Source organism: Neofelis nebulosa, chromosome 8 (assembly GCF_028018385.1).
Source record: "Neofelis nebulosa isolate mNeoNeb1 chromosome 8, mNeoNeb1.pri, whole genome shotgun sequence".
Lineage (NCBI taxonomy): Eukaryota > Metazoa > Chordata > Mammalia > Carnivora > Felidae > Neofelis > Neofelis nebulosa.
This window is the reverse complement of record NC_080789.1, coordinates 16259135-16272202: the sequence shown is the minus strand read 5'-3', so window position 1 is coordinate 16272202 and position 13068 is coordinate 16259135. Positions and strand designations below refer to the sequence as shown.

At 52.5% G+C, this 13068-nt stretch overlaps 1 protein-coding gene and 1 long non-coding RNA gene across 2 annotated transcripts; one reads left to right on the top strand and one right to left on the bottom strand.

The window, feature by feature from the left end:
• Positions 1-1347: 1347 nt before the first annotated feature.
• CKAP4 (cytoskeleton associated protein 4) lies at positions 1348-11069 on the bottom strand. The gene is made up of 2 exons (XM_058741536.1): positions 10488-11069; positions 1348-3856 (listed from the first exon to the last, which is right to left on the bottom strand). Exons 1-2 carry the CDS (start codon positions 10929-10931, stop codon positions 2534-2536), a joined length of 1767 nt encoding a protein of 588 aa, XP_058597519.1. The 5' UTR covers positions 10932-11069; the 3' UTR covers positions 1348-2533.
• Positions 11070-12018: 949 nt separating this feature from the next.
• LOC131518966 (uncharacterized) lies at positions 12019-12866 on the top strand. The gene is made up of 2 exons (XR_009265388.1): positions 12019-12268; positions 12375-12866. It is a non-coding gene; the product is annotated as an uncharacterized LOC131518966 (long non-coding RNA).
• Positions 12867-13068: the final 202 nt, after the last annotated feature.

The window sequence follows — 13068 nt, the reverse complement described above, 5'->3', positions numbered from 1 at the left end:
TTAAATCAGCATCTATTAGACCACTGTACGGTCTGAGATTAAAGACTGAAGAAATGATGGCAAGAGGAAGATGAAGAAAACGCCTGATACAAGCGACTAACCTGAAAAGAAACCAGGACTTCATTTTCTCCGTGCGTGGAAATTCAGCACCGTCCCCAAAGGAAGGCAAAACTAGTTACTAAACTAGTTATGCCTTGCAACTCTTCTGTTTTAAAATAAAACTACAAACTGGGGTGCCGGGGTGGCTTAGTCAGTTGAGCGCCCAACTCTTGATTTCAGCTCAGGTCACGATCCCAGGGTCGTGGATGGAGCCCTGCATGAGGCTCCGCACGGAGCATAGAGCCTGCCTAAGAGTCTCTCTCTGCCTCTACCACTCATGCTGTCTCTAAAAAAAAATAATAAATTAAATTACAAATCACTTCTAACACCAATAAAGGGTCCATCCTGATTTGCAAACTGCTTTGGAAAAGCATCAGCAGAGTTGATGCTGTGCTGCCTGAGACCCAGAATGACTGGCAAAGAAGTTCAGGAAGGAGGCGACCTCCAGGCAGAAAGGACAAGAGACCACACAGGCACTCAGGTCCTCATCTCCCTCTGTACCCTGGGTGGAAGAGAAAGGAGCCCCTGCAGCCCCTGGTTCTGCAACAGCAGCTGCACGGATCAGCTGGCCCTGCACTGGTGCTGGTGGGGGGTGGCGTTCACAGGTTAAGAGCAGGACTGGGTTCAAACCCCAGCCCTACCACTTCCTAGCTAATGATCTTATGTGATGCTTCCCAGCCTGCTGCTCCTCTGTCAAATGGGGAACGATACTGCCTGCCTTCGGGAAATTTAGAAGGAAGATACAGGGACCTGTTAAAGGCTTGGCATGATGCACAGCACACGGGTACTCCATAAACAGCATCCGATGTTAGGTGGGAGGTGGAGAGCAACCTGGGAAGGAAACCCGGGGGCTGAAGGTCACTAAGATGGTCTAAGGCCGTGGTTGTCAGGCCTGGCTGCACTTTACAATCAGACGATGGGGGCCTCGGAAATGCTAGTGCCAGCCCTCTTTACACGTACCGTTGAATCAGAATCCCAGGGGCCAGGCCCAGGCTTGGTTTCAAGTTCCCAGAAGATTCTATCAGGGAGTCGGGGTTGAGACCCTCTGCTGTGACTAAAAGTTAGAGTCAAACAGTGACCTACAACCAAACCTGCTAACAGTCAATCAAAAGTTATGTGCCCAGGCCTAAGAATGAAGCAATCTTGGTTTCAGAATCGAAACAAAGCCTTACAGCTGAAAACTTCCCTATCTTTCTAATTAGTGTATCAGAACTGCTAAATCCTCAGAAAGCAACCACTCCAGAAAAGTCGTAACAAAGCTCAAGTGTTTATTAAGAATTAAAAATACTGTAAATAAGCCATACAGTTCATTTCACAGTAAACTAAACAAACCTTTTTTTCTCTTAATTTTCTTTTTTTTTTTTTTCCTTTTTTCTTTTTTCTTTTCTGAAGGGCAAGACAGCCATTAAAGAACAGTACAGCTCGAAGGTAAAGGGAAACAGCAAAAAACTACAGAAAACGCACACCTTGCTCACTGACAGATGGGGGTCTGCCTTGACAGCAAACCTCTTCATGGACACTGTGGTAAAATAAAAACATTTGGCCTCCATTCCCTAGGGAGACGGCCCAGGCCTTTGTGGACAGCTCTCAGACACATTTCCCGAAAGAATCCAAGGAGTCCCCTTTCTCGGGATTCTCAACCTGTGCATTATTTGGGGACCCTACCAAGGGATGACACAGGTTGGCCACGGGGGAGCTCCGTGGGGTGTTGTGCCTTCACATTCAGAACCATCTGGATTCTTTGCATCGTTACCTTTGAGATCACAGGATGATTCAGGAATGGAAAAGACACCCCACGCCACTGGAGGTGGCCATCAAGTCAAGCAGCTGGTTCTTTTCAACCTAAAGCCCGAGGGGCTTGCTCCCCTCCCAATGGAGAGCTGACACTTGTGAATTTTAGCCAGTTTAAAGTGGAAGACGAGAAGTGAGTGACAGCTCATGAAAACTTCGGCCAGAAATATTAAAAAAAAAAAAAAAAAAAAAAAGGAAAAGCAATTTTCCTTAAAGACAATTAGAAAGAAAAGTGCCTCCTCCCCCCACTTTTTTTCCTTGAAATCTGCCAGCCAGGCAGGGTTTTCTGAGGTTACAGTTAATCTGCTTCTGTTAATCCTCAGTTGAAGCCATTCTTCTCTGACACGAGAAACATCCCTTCTAAAAGGCGCCCCTGATTTGCAGGGGCTGGGCCTTCAGCAAACCAACCAAAAGCAGAAGCAGAAAACTTGAGAAACCAATGGTGTGTGGTAATGATCGTAAATAAATTAAGCAGGCATGAGAATATAAAATGCCTTGGTGTTCGGGGGGGTGTCCACTGCTTTTTAAGAGGGGACAAGAACATGGTGGGGTGGGGGGGGGGCGGGACATGTGGGAGAAAACAACACAGTTTTTGGTCATGAGAAACTGGACTTTAAATCCGCACCCTGCAGACACGACTCGCTTAGACTTTTTCATGAATCTTTTCCACTTTCACAAACAACCTATCCAGGTCATTCCTCAGATCATCTAGCAAGCCCCTGGCTGATTCCAAGTTGTTCTCGTTGGTTTCTATTTTCACCGAGTAGGCGACCAAACTGTCCACGGCAGTCCTGAGCATCCTCAAGTCTGATTCCACTTGGCTGACTGAGGCTTTGAGGTTGTCTAGAGAAGAGAGTCTGTCCAGGAAGTCCTGAGGAGGCGAGGGGGCCGCCCGGGCCGGGTCCCGCCCCAGCAGCGTGTGCACCTGCTCTTGCACCTTCTGGAGAGCCTCCACAGTGCTGGGGAGCCCGCCCATGCTTCTCTTCAGCTCCTCCACGTCGCCGTAGAGCGAGAGCTGGGCCTCGCCCAGGCTCCTCACCGTGCTGGCCAGGCCGCCCGCGTCATCCTCCGAGGGGCCCAGGCCGGCCACGCGCTCCTGCAGGGCGGCCAGGCGCCGCTCCTGCTCCTCGCTCTTGGCCAGCAGGGCCTCCAGGCTCTCGCTGTGCCGCGCGGAGGCCGTCTGCACGGCATCCACTCCGTCTTCCACGGTTTGGAGCCTGGAGTCCAATCCCTGACTCTTTTCCTGGAGCGCTTCTAAGGCATCAGAGTTTTTGTAAACCCCTTCTTCCGGCCTGAGGGCCTCAGTTTCCAGGTGGCGCAGCTCCTCCTTGAGTCTCCTGATCTCCTCAGGGAGGCGGGAGGTGGCCTCCTCCGACTGGAGAACCTTCTCCGTGAGGGCCTGCAAGGTGAGGTGCTCCGAATTGGCTGCCTCCTGGAATTTCTGCTGCTCCTGTTTGAGGCTCACCAGCTCCTTGACCTCTGTGTAGACGTCAGATTCCAAGGTCTGGAGGGTGCTTCTCAAGGCCTCGATGTCCTTTTCTCTGGACTTCACAGAGGACTGGATTTCCTTCACAACTTCCTTCAAGGCTTTCACATCCTGCTTGTACCCCTCGGAGTTTTCCAGAGAGGCGACCTTCGCCTTCACATCGTTGATTTCCTTCTGGCTCCTCTTCTGGACGTCAGTAAAGATGGCAATGTTGTCGTTGATGGACTTGGTGAGCTCTGTCAGCCTTTCCTCCACCGTGTTCTCAAGAGACGTGAAGTCCCGCTCCCGGGCATCCTTCACCACGTGGATGCCATCAGAGAGGTCTTTGAGAATCTCATTCTGGAGCTTCTGCAGAACTTCACTGATCCGGTTAATCTCACTCTCCCCTTGCTTCACAGCTTTCTCCGTGAGGTCTTGTTTATGCTGGGAGCTCCTCAAGATGGACTCAAAAGTCCCAAATGTAGCTTGAAGAGACAGCACCTGCAACCAAAATCCAGATGTTAACTGCTGAGAAGAGCTGAGAAGTTTTATGCAACAGGCTATATTTCCTTTTGTCTGCCCAGCTTCCAGGTCCCTCTTCTGGAACAGAACGATAATTGTCCTTGGAGAAACTTCCTTCCACACATAGTCCACATGGTTTGGGGGCCAACCTGAAGGCCCGTTCCAAGTGCTCCAGAGATGGTTTGTAACCAGCCTGACCAATCGGCACTTTCTGTCTACCTACCCCTCCTGCCCTTCCAAAGCCATAGTGATTAGCCCAGGGATGGGCATATGGCCTAAGGCAGGCCAGCAAGTCAATTCCACGACTTCTGTTAAAACTACTAGTAAAGAGAGGAACCTGGGTGGCTCAGTCGGTTAAGTGTTTGACTCTTGATTTCGGCTCAGGTCATGATCTCACAGTTTGTGAGATAGAGCCCTTCCGGCTCTGCACTGACAGTGCAAAGCCTGTTTGGGATTCTCTCTCTCCTTCTCTCTGCCCCGCCCCAATTCACACACACTCTCTCTGTCTCTCTCTCTCTCTCTCAAAATAAATAAATAAACTTAAAAAAAAAAAAAAAAAAACATTGGTAAAGAAAGCCTTTTTTCCGCTGGGATTGCTAGCCATAGGATGAGGAAAGCCTGGAGAGGCTCAGACCACACACAAAGTAGGCCAGTTTATGAGTCAAGGAAGGCAGAACTAGAGACAGCAAGTTCAAGTTCTGAAGACACAATCTGAATCTCTGAATACAGCTACACCTTTAGGAATCTGCTTTTGAACTTCTTAGCTTAAGCCAATAAATTCTCTCTCTCTCTGTCTCTCACCCTCCCTCCCCCTTTCAGCCAGTTAGGCTGAGTTTCTGGCTCTTGGAACTGAAAGAGTCTTGCAACTTATCACAGGAAAAAAGCGGAGGCACATGGGAGACAGTGGGCTGGGAGGCAAGAGACGACGGCACAGGCACCTTCTAGCTGGGGGTCCTGACCAAGTCACTGTCCTCACCGTGGATCAGGTGATTCCTCAGCATTCTCAGACTTTGTGAGCACATTATGATCCCATGTGTCACGACACACTCGTTCTAAATAAATTCTCCCCTAAACAAAGTCTGACCTGGGAGCCACTCCAGGGAGCGGTTTCATGCACCAAGGCTGACCACGTAAGGACCACTGACCTGGGCTTCATCCTGACGTGGTGCAAAGTGCCACCCAGGACACTTTATTGCAAAAAAAGAAAAAAAAAAAAAAAAGGAATCTGAATCTCTCAAGTCTCCAGTTCTAACCACCAATTCACAGGAAACGTGCAAGAGGAAAACACACCATGAGGATGCAATCAGCCAAACCCACAACAGATCACCAGGACCTTCAATAATTAAATGGCATTTTTAAAGGCAGAAAGACAGGAAACTGTTACACATTAAAAGAAATTTAAGAGATTTATCATCCAAATGTAATGTGTGGACTTGTACGGATCCTGATTCAAACAAAGCAAGACGTTTTTGAGAGTCAGGGAAATCGGATTTTGAACTGGGTATCAGATGAGAATCAAGAATGACCAGTAACTTTGTTAGGTAAGATATACTGTGCTTTGCCAAAAGGAAAGGGAAAAGAAGGAGCTCTTATTTGTCAGAAATAAATCCTAAGATACTCTAGGGGAACTAATGTGTCAGTCAAAATTAGATCCTGGTTCCACATCCACCGCGTCTGCCAGAGCAACGTGGGCCCTTCAGAGGGCTTAGACCTGAACTGCCAGCTTTTTCTGCAGGCTCGCACCTGCCTGTGTCCACTGGATCTTCTGAGTAAGGACAGGCCAGCCTTTCTGCCCAGCCTACGGTCATTCAGCAGACCTGGGCTATTTCCCAACGCCCAGAGCATCTGAGAACAAGAGAGACCAGGGGGACAGCCGACAAGGGGTGGAAGAGACCGCTTCAGAGTCACCCTGCTCTGACTCCAGCCCAAAAAGGACAAAACAAAATGGGAGGGAAGGGGTGGGGAAAAAATGAAACGAGAAGAGCAAAAGAATGAGCATTATTAAAACTGGGGTTCATTACATTGATCTCTTCTGTTTATGCCTAAATACCTCCACGGTAAGAAGTTAAAACATAAAATAGCATGGGCCTCTGGAACCAGACTGCCTATGTTTAAATCTTAGCTTGGACACTTCCTAGCTGTGTGATCTTGGGCAAGTTATTTAGCACATCTGTGCCTTAGTTTCCTCGGCTGCTGGATGGGAACAAAAATAGCACCTGACTCATAGGCTCGTTTTGCAAGGATTAAGTGAATTAATATATACATAGAGCTTCAATTGTGCCTAACACATAGTAAATGATCGACAAACAGCAGATATGGTCTTCATTATTGTTTAATCTTTCTTCTGGAAGTAGCTCAGAAGTCTGGAGATTCTGAGACCATCCTTAGCCCAATGCCAAAGGGAAACACTATAGAAATGAGAACAGGACACCTGGGCTCTAGTCCCAGCCCCACTTATAACCAGCTCTGTGAGCACGAATAAGTCACATTCACTTTCCAGGTCCCAAGCTCCTCGTCTATTAACAAATAGGTTTCTAAAGTCCCTTGTGGCTTCCAACAGTCTGTGATTTTAACACAGATTAGAATCCGGTTCTCAGGGACTCCAGAATACTAGACAATTTCCCTGTTAAACCAAATATGACCTGAGCCATAAAGGGCACTTTGAGAAGGTACGGGAGAGAGATCACCTCTGAAACTAAATTATTCAATCACAGTACCTGCCGGTTCTACACAGCACTCAGAAAAGAGGCATGAACGGGTGAGCACAGTACCTGCAACGTAGCAGGCGTTCATTCAGTGTTTTCAGTGTTTTCTGAATGAATCAGGATTTAATTAATTAATCGAGCAAAGCCTGATGAAGAAGGAGCTGGTCCATTTCCCCTCTGATCCCTGTCACCCCTAACCTGGGCTGACTCTTTGCAAATGGCCAGGAAGCGGACTAGATCAGAAATCATGGCGGAAACCAAACACCCCAACCTCCAACACTATAAAAAGAACACAGAAATCGCCCCCCTCCCGACGGTGCTGTGCGCTGTTCATCTTTACATGCAAAGACCCCATTATAATCAATATGCAATGATGCATCTGTTCCCCCAACATATGCAGGGTGCCCACTACATGGTGGGCAAGACACCAGAGAAAAGTAATAGCTAGAACAGGATCCCTGCGCTCAAGGAGCTCACAGCACGAGGGGAGACGGTGGTAGCTGACCTTCAACGAGGCACTTACTGTGTACCGAAAACTATGCAAAGTACTTCCGAGACATCATCTCATTCCACCCTCGTAATAACCTCCTGAGTTGGTGGCTCCCACTGATCTCCAGTTTACAAATGAGGAGACTGGGAAGCGGTCATGCTGAGCATCAAACTCCCAGAATGGGTGACTTCACCACTGAGCTCTTAACCTCCAGGGATGAGCCGGAGCAGAGGCGTGTTCCAAGTACACCGTGGGCTCAGACGCTGCCTCCGCCACAAGCCCGGACTCCTCCAGAGTCAAAATGAGAAACAAAGAAATACAACCAGAGGACTCCGTTTTCTACAAACAGCCGCTCCTCTCATCCAGCTGTCCCTCGGAGGCCCGTTCCTACCTTACGCCACCCCGGATCTGCCAGGGCAACACTGGCCCTTCAGGGCCTCAGGCTGAACTGCCAACATTTCTGAAGTCCCCGCTCAGTCTTCCATGGAAGGACAGACCAGCTTCTCTGCCCAGGCTCCAGGCATCTGGCAGGGCACTTGCAGACGGAGGCCAGGTGGGCACCCACTACACAGAGTAGAGGGCTTCAGGTCACACTGCTCTGACTCCAATCCCAGTTCCAATACTTAAGGTCTTCATGTGACCCTGAACGGTAACACGACCACTCCAGATCCAGCGGGTCCATCTGTGAAACGGCGCTAATAAAAGGGACCTGCTTCAGAGGGTGGCTGGGAAGCACTTAAAAGGATGCCTAGCCCACAATGGGGCCACCTGGGCGCCTCAGTCGGTTAAGCGTCCAGCTCTTGGGTTCAGTTCAGGTCACGATCTCGCGGTTCCCTGCATCTGGCTCTGCACTGGCAGCGTGGAGCCTTCTGCCTGCTTGGGATTCTCTCTCTCCCTCTCCCTCTGCTCCTCCCCCACTTGCACTGTCTCTCTCTCTCTCTCTCAAAATAAATAAACTTTAAAATAAAAACAGACGCCTAACCCGTACCGAATACTACTTATGAACAATAATATTGCAGGTCTACATTCCTGCAAAGGACCAAACCCCACCCCACACGGAGCATCATACAAAGTTACAAAGGGGCTCACACTTAGGTTGTCAGAGCAGCCAGTACTACTCTCTTCAGAGCAAAGGAACTTCTTCACTGGCCACCTCAGAGGTGCGGACAGAAATGGCCACACACCGTGACAAATCCTAATACTGTTCTGGGCACATTCTGAGTTCCACATCACTGGAAGCAGCCTTAGCCGAAGACCTACTACGAACCTGGCAAGGCATGGGAAAGACAACAAGATGAACAAACGGTTGAGGGTGTTGCAGGAGCTAACTGCAGGAGGAACCCTAGCCCTGCCACTTACTAGCCGGGAGACCTTGCCGTTACTCTGCCTCCTGGGTCTCACGCTCCTCATCTGTGCAAGGGGAGTATCCTAGTGCTTACCTCTTGGAGCTGCTGTGAGGGTCAAAAGACAGGAGTACCCAATAAAGACGAGGCATTACATAACAGCTGGCCTACATGCTAAATGAAAAAGAAAGGTCACTGTTTCAAGAGTCTACGGCCAGGTGGATTCTTACAACTCTGGACAGAGCCCTCCCCTCCCTGTGTAGATGAGAAAACTGAGCCCCAAAGAGGAAAGTCATCTGCATACAGCTTCCATAAGAGGAGAGGTGGGAGCCGGAAGGGAAGGAAAGAGGGAGAGGCAGGAGAGAAGCAGAAAGAAGCCCAATGTCTTCAACATCGATTCAAGACCTCAATTTCATCTGGGCCTCAGCTTCTCTCTCCCATCCTGCTACAGGCCAGGTAGCCACTGCTGTCCCAACATACTCAAGACAGAACCTCCTGCCTGTGTCTTCATTCCTTGTCTCAACAGTTATTGACCACCAGCTAGATCTAGACTGGCACCACCTTGGCCACTGGGCATACGGGCCTAGGCAAACTCTACACACTCTCTCCTTCGGAACTCACACAACGGTGACCCTCAACTGAGACCCACTTCTGTGCCGCTTCGCAAAACCGGATTTGTCTACTGTACCTCTGTACCCCCCACAGGGCCAACATGCAGCCCTATCACTATCAGACTTCAATAAATATTGTGATGGATTGGTAAGTGGGTGGATGAAAGAGAGGAAACAGAGGCTAGTGATTATCCTCCAGCAGTCTGTCTACTTCTTAAGAATGACTTGACGTTCAGGATAGGCAAAGCGGCGCTGCCTACTTAAATCCCTACAGAAAGTCACCTCCCTTGGCCTGCAGCATTGAGCAGGCTGACTCATTCCAGTTGCAGGAAATTCCTAGTCCTGCATACTCCACAAAAGTCGATAGAAACTTGGCAGGGCAGGCAGCATGCTGGGAAAAGGAGGCAGCAGTTCCGGGCTCAGAAGTGGTGGCGGGATTTTTTGTTTCGATCATACAACTAACTTTCATTGAGCGGTGACATTAGTGGAGGCCGGAGGAGGAGGTAGGAGGCCAAGAGAGCTGCACTTGGTGTGGAAAAACACAGACAGGGTGGAACGTGAGAAGCTTGGTGGTGAAAGTTGGGTCCATCCACACCTGAGAGAGGCCTCTGTGGACCCCCCCACTGGGCAGTGGCCTAGGCATTCTCATGCAGTTTGCCACTCACCAGCTGGGATCTTTTATCAATTCACTTCATCTCTCTAAACCTCAATTTTCTGATCTGGAAAAAGGAGTCAAAACTGCTAGTCCTCCCTCCCAGCCAGGGTGGCTATGATGATTAGATAATGAGTAAGCCCTCTTAACATCATGTAAATGTGCCTTGTGATATTACTCACCAGTACCCTCTAGTATTTTGGGCCTTTCCTTTCCTCTAAAGCTGGTATATGCTATTTCAAAGGCCCACATGGAGACATTGGTCCACTAAAAGGCAAGGGGCCTGAAGATATGTAATATTTCATTTGAACTTCGCAAATGAGTATGATTACTTGTTTCTCCTTCCCCGGGGTCTGGATCTATTAAAATCTGGCTCAGACGTCTCCCACGGGGAGAGCCCAGGTGTGGCCTTGCCCGAGGCTTCCAGGGATGCGCTGGCGTCCCTTCCAACCTCCTTTTCAGATAACTCTGCCCATTCAGCGGTTTCTAATCCAAAAAGAATGGGCTCCCCAGAGCCCGGCGGCTTCCTTACAGGTCACCGATAATGCCCTGTGACAGGCCCTTGGCCCACCCTGGCTCGTTGGCCTGACCATCCTCCCAGCGGCCCATCCCTCGGGGCCCATTCCTCCGCGGCCATTAACAAAGAGGGTCTGGGGACCGCCCGGGAACGGGGGGGGGGGGGGGGGGGGGGACCAGGGACAGGGCATCCCCCGGCCGTGGAGAGGGCCCCGCTCAGGCACCGAGGCCTGGGCAGAGTCAGGGGCCCGGCCGTGGCTCGGGGGCCGCGGGTGGGGGCCCGGGGTACCCACCTTCTGCTCGACGCCCTGCAAGCCCTGGCCCAGCTCCTCCCTCTGCCGGGAGAAGTCCTGGTGGCCGCGCCGGACCTGCTGGACCTCCTCCAGGACGTGGTGGACACACCAGCCCGAGAAGGCGGCCGCCGCCACCAGGGCGAGGTAGAAGAGAAAGTTGAGCGCCCGGCCGAGCCTGCGCGAGCAGGACGCCGAGGACGAGGCGGCGGCGGCGGCGGCGGCGGCGGACTTGCCGCCGCGGTGGCCGCCCTTGCCGTGCGCCTGGTTCTGCGGATGTTGCGGCGGGTGCTGCTGCGGGTGCGGCGCGGGCGGCGGCGGCTGCTGCGGCGCCGGCGGCGGCTTCTTCGCCACGTCATCCGCGCCGCCCGACGGGTGGGCGCCCTTCTCCGAGGGGCTCGCGGCGCCGTGGCCGCCCTTGGAGCCCCTTTGTTTGGCCGAGGGCATGGCGGGCGCGGCGGCGGGTGAGGCCGCGGACTGCGAGGCGAGCGAGCGGGGCGCGCGGCCCGGGAACTTCCTCGGGCTCCCCCGGGGCTGGGCGAGCGGCACGCGGGCGCTGCTGGCGTCGGAGCGGCCGAGAGAGAGCCGGCGGGCGGGCGCGCGAGAAAGGAGGCCGGACGAGGGAGGAAGGAGGAGGGGGCCTGCCTCCGCCGCCGCCGCCGCCGCGGCGCCGACCCCGCCTCCCGAGAAGGAAGGCCGGGAGAGCCGAGCCGGGAGAGCCTGCCACGCACGCGGGGGCCGGCACGGCCCCTCCCCCTGCCGCCACGACCCCAAGGAGGGGGCCGAGCCGGGGGCGGCGCGGCGGGGTCCACGCGGCGGGGGTGGGGGTGTCTACGAGGCCCCGGGTGGGAGGGCCGAGGCGAGGGTGGTGGCCGAGCGCGGTCCGGGGCGGCTGGTGGGAGGGGGGCGGGTGTCCCGGCGGGGTCTACGGAGGCCGGGGCAGGCGACTGAAGTGGCCGAGTGGGAGGGGGCAAGAGGCGCGGACGTAGGGAGGGCGGCTGGCCTGGGTCTGCTGAGGCGGGGACCGGGAATCGAGGTGGCCAAAGGGAGAAGCGCAGGGCTGGGTCGACCGGCGGCCGAGACTGGCTACTGAGCAGGGCCACGAGGGCCCCAGGGATAGGCGGCTGAAGTGGCGGTGGCCCAGGCGGATCGGCGGGGAGGAGAGCCGGGGATGAGCTTTTGCCTTGGGCCGAGTTCGAGACCCCCTTCCTTCGACCTATTCCGAGAGAGGAAATGAAGCGGGGGGGAGGGGGAGTGCGGAGGGGGGCTCCCGGGAGCCCGGTCCCTGGGAGTGGGAGTAAGGAGGTGGGAACGGACACTTCCCGAACTTTGCCCCTGGGAGCTGGGGAAATCCCGCCTCCCCATCCATCCCATCCTCTAAGCCCGCCACGGGGTTGGGCCTTGACTCTTTCCTGGAGATTGAAGGCGGAGGCAGAAGGAGCTGTCGAGAAACCAGTTGGCTCTGCAGAGGCATGTTTAGGGAGAGTTAGCAAAGATTCTTGAACTGCGGGAAGTCTATTCAGGGAAACATCCCACTTAGCCTGGTCAGTCCATGTCCATGCTGTTTACTTTTTTTTCTGAAGTCCTTTGCACCCCCATTTTCTCTTTAGGGTTCCTGCAGTCTGTCCATAGCCCAACTACGGACGGACTCTGTGCTGTGCCCTGGGGAAGTCTGCAGGGAGGAAGATGGGGGCTGCCCCCTAGTCTGGTAGAAAGAAATAAAACACATCTCGGCATTTAACAACTTAAATGTGTACTTAAAACCTCACAAACAGCCTTGTAAGGTAGGATTATTTTACCCCTTTTATAGGAAGGAAACTGAGCCCCCACCCCAGCTGATTGGATCAAGGTCACAGAGCCATGACTTGAACCTGGATCTCTTTCTTCCAGAGCCCATGCTGCTTTGGAGTGGGAAGGAAAGGAGAGGGGGCAGGGAAGTTAAGCAACTTGCCTGCTCTCGCTGAGGCTAGTTGGTGCTGGAGCAAGGACAGAACGCCACTGCTTTCCCCCCTGAACCTGGTGGCTGCTGTATGCCTGGCACTGTGTGTGCCTGACAGTGCTGTAGGAACACTGTTTCCTCTGCCAATTTTGTTTTTAAAATAACATTCCTTGTCCTTAAGGCCTAGTTCAAATGCCCCTTCTTTCATGATGCCTTCCCTATAACACCGCCTCTCGTGACACTTAGAGACAGCTAATAGTTGCAAGAAGAGGCATTATATATATTTATATATAATCATATAGTTCAATATAACAAACCTGTGTGGAGGGTCCACTCTGTGCCAGACAGACGTCTACAAACTAGCCTCCCCTCCTTGAGGACAAGAAGCAACCATTGCTTCTACTTCTCTTTGTATCTCACCGTATAAAGTGCTTTCAAAAATCTCTAGTGAACCGATGAACACATGGGCCTGCCCTCAAGGGGCCTGAATTGCATTTGGAGGAACGTGCAGAAACACTTCAAGCGCCAAATTATGTACTTGAAAAAATAAATGTAAAGGGAGCTTGGAAAGCATATTGTGGGGCTGTAGGTACATGGGGAAATCTTCTGGGGCAGCAAGGTCTGAGCAAAGCTGTGAAGAATGGA

What these genes read in the sequence shown, in the direction of transcription:
- CKAP4 (XM_058741536.1), bottom strand. Translation starts at nt 10,931, where the DNA reads ATGCCCTCGGCCAAACAAAGGGGCTCCAAGGGCGGCCACGGCGCCGCG. An exon ending in TGCAGGGCGTCGAGCAGAAG is followed by an intron (nt 3,857 to 10,487) that starts GTGGGTACCCCG and finishes TTTTGGTTGCAG; the next exon opens with GTGCTGTCTCTTCAAGCTAC.